Source organism: Boleophthalmus pectinirostris, unplaced genomic scaffold (assembly GCF_026225935.1).
Source record: "Boleophthalmus pectinirostris isolate CB_2022bp ecotype Guang Dong unplaced genomic scaffold, ASM2622593v1 HiC_scaffold_12, whole genome shotgun sequence".
In the NCBI taxonomy this organism is placed as follows: domain Eukaryota; kingdom Metazoa; phylum Chordata; class Actinopteri; order Gobiiformes; family Gobiidae; genus Boleophthalmus; species Boleophthalmus pectinirostris.
Window position 1 is genome coordinate 39,619,874 of NW_026571018.1, and position 2,988 is coordinate 39,622,861.

General features: G+C 42.9%; 1 protein-coding gene across 1 annotated transcript in view; it reads right to left on the minus strand.

Moving 5' to 3' along the window:
- Nucleotides 1-2,650, minus strand: part of LOC110171351 (cullin-5) — a 42,266-nt gene extending 39,616 nt beyond the window's left edge. The window contains exon 1 of the mRNA XM_055148972.1: nucleotides 2,610-2,650. Within this exon, the coding sequence (XP_055004947.1) occupies nucleotides 2,610-2,627 (18 nt within the window). The 5' untranslated portion in view covers nucleotides 2,628-2,650. The remainder of the gene's footprint in view (nucleotides 1-2,609) is intronic.
- Nucleotides 2,651-2,988: the final 338 nt, after the last annotated feature.

A 2,988-nucleotide genomic window follows, 5' to 3' on the forward strand; every position in this document is an offset into this window, starting at 1 on the left:
GGCTGATATAATGGCTGACGGAGTATAAGGGTCAGATAAAAAAAAAAATGCTGGTGCTATGAGAATAAAGTCGTAACATTTCAACATTAAAGTCGAAATATTATGAGAATAAAGTTGTAATTTTATGAGAATGAAGTCGTAATAAAATCAAAGTCAAAGTGAAAAATGCGGCAGAAGAAGAACCTTGTTTTTCAATATAAAACCAAAAATAAGAAAACAAACAACAATTTTCTTCATTATTTGCACCTCCAGACTAAACCAGGACTGAACCAGGACTAAACCAGGTCCGGGACCAGACCGGGACTGAGACCAGGATTGAGACCGGGAACAGGACCAGGACTGAAAATGGTTTAGTCCCGATTCAGTCCCGATTCAGTCCCGGTTCAGTCCCGGTTCAGTCCCGGTTCAGTCCTGGTTCAGTCCTGGTTCAGACCGTATGCGGTGCAATAGTCCCGCATCGCATTTTAAAGTCACAGAAACGCCATTTCCCATTTCCATGACTTAAACCAGGACTAAACTAGGACTAAACCGTTTTCAGTCCTGGTCTGGTCCCGGCCTCAGTCCTGGTCTTAGTTCTGGTTTGGTTCCGGACCTGGTTTAGTTCTGATTCAGTCCTTGTTTAGTCGAATGAACGAATGATACACGGATTCTTTACAAAATGCTCCAAATTCTCCACGAGCCGCCGATATTCTCCTAATATTACCACTTTATTCTCATAAAATTATGACTTTATTCTTGTAAAATTATGACTTTATTCTTGTAAAATTACGACTTTATTCTTGTAAAATTATGACTTTTTCTGGCTTCGACTTTATTCTCATAATATTACAAATTTCAGATTAGTCAAAAATGGTGACATTCCTGGTTTAGGCTTAGTTTAGACCTGGTTTAGACCTGGTTTAGACCTGGTTTAGACCTGGTTTAGTCCTGGTTTAGACCTGGTTTAGACCTGGTTTAGACCTGGTTTTAGACCTGGTTTAGTCCTAGTTTAGTCCTGGTTTTGGTTTCCTAGTTTACCTGGTTTCCTGGTTTAGACCTGGTTTAGACCTGGTTTAGACCTGGTTTAGTCCTGGTTTAGACCTGGTTTTCCTGGTTTAGACCTGGTTTAGACCTGGTTTAGAGTCCTGGTTTTGGTCCTGGTTTCCTGGTTTAGACCTGGTTTTCCTGGTTTAGTCCTGGTTTAGACCTGGTTTAGACCTGGTTTAGGGTCCTGGTTTGGTCCTGGTTTGGGTCTGGTTTAGACCTGGTTTAGACCTGGTTTTAGACCTGGTTTAGACCTGGTTTAGACCTGGTGGTTTAGACATGGTTTAGACCTGGTTTTAGTCCTGGTTTAGTCCAGGTTTAGACCTGGTTTAGACCTGGTTTGGTCCTGGTTTGGTCCTGGTTTGGTCCTGGTTTGGTCCTGGTTTAGACCTGGTTTAGTCCTGGTTTAGTCCTGGTTTAGTCCTGTTTAGACCTGGTTTAGACCTGGTTTAGTTTCCTGGTTTAGTCCTGGTTTAGACCTGGTTTAGACCTGGTTTAGCTGGTTTAGACATGGTTTAGACCCTGGTTTAGACCTGGTTTAGTCCTGGTTTAGTCCTGGTTTAGTCCTGGTTTAGACCTGGTTTAGTCCTGGTTTAGTCTGGTTTAGTCCTGGTTTAGTCCTGGTTTAGACCTGGTTTAGACCTGGTTTAGACCTGGTTTAGTCCTGGTTTAGTCCTGGTTTGGTCCTGGTTTAGTCCTGGTTTAGACTTGGTTTAGTCCTGGTTTCAGTCCTGGTTTAGTCCTGGTTTAGACCTGGTTTAGTCCCTGGTTTAGACCTGGTTTAGACTGGTTTAGACTGGTTTAGACCTGGTTTTGGTCCTGGTTTCCTGGTTTAGACCTGGTTTAGCCTGGTTTAGACCTGGTTTAGTCCTGGTTTAGTCCTGGTTTAGTCCTGGTTTCCTGGTTTAGACCTGGTTTAGAGTCCTGGTTTAGACCTGGTTTAGACCTGGTTTAGTCCTGGTTTAGTCCTGGTTTAGTTTAGTCCTGGTTTCCTGGTTTAGTCCTGGTTTAGTTTACCTGGTTTAGTCCTGGTTTAGTCCTGGTTTAGTCCTGGCCTGGTTTAGTAGACCTGGTTTAGACCTGGTTTAGAGTCCTGGTTTAGTCCTGGTTTAGTCCTGGTTTAGACCTGGTTTACCTGGTTTAGTCCTGGTTTAGTCCTGGTTTAGACCTGGTTTAGTCCTGGTTTTACCTGGTTTAGACCTGGTTTAGTCCTGGTTCAGTCCTGGTTTAGTCCTGGTTTAGTCCTGGTTTAGTCCTGGTTTAGACCTGGTTTAGTCCTGGTTTAGACCTGGTTTAGACCTGGTTTAGTCCTGGTTTAGACCTGGTTTAGTTCTGTGGATGTTTATCGGTTAAGTAGCTAAGCTTTAGCCGGGGGGGAGTTCCTCCAGTCCCGGGTCCGGTCGGAGGTTCTCCCGGGGCCGTGAGGGTCTCGGGGGTCGTGGGGAGGATCCGGGACACGGACCCGCGGCTCCGGGTTCTGGAGGAGACGGAGAAACCCGCGCGTGACCCGGACCCGCGGGACACACGACAGAAACGACAGAAACGACAGAAACGACAGAAGTCCACAACACAGAAGTGGAGCCTACCTTTAGCAGCGTCGCCATGTTCCCTCAACTTATCTTCTCGCAGAGTCTCGCGAGAGTGGCTCTACCGGAGAAACCCGTTATTATTATTATTTCATTTTTCCCCCCCAAATACATTTTATTATTATTATTATTATTATTATTATTTTTATTATTATTATACATTTTATGATTGTACATTTTATGATAATATTATTTAATTTTATTATTAATATATTTTATTTATTTTTTTGTGTTACCTTATAAAAGTAAACAGTTCATATGCAAATAAAATAAATACATAAAAAGCAGCGTCACCATGTTCCCTCAACTTATCTTCTTGCAGAGTTTTAAGAGAGAGGCTGTACCTGAGAAGCGCTCTTTATTATTTTTTTATTTTTTT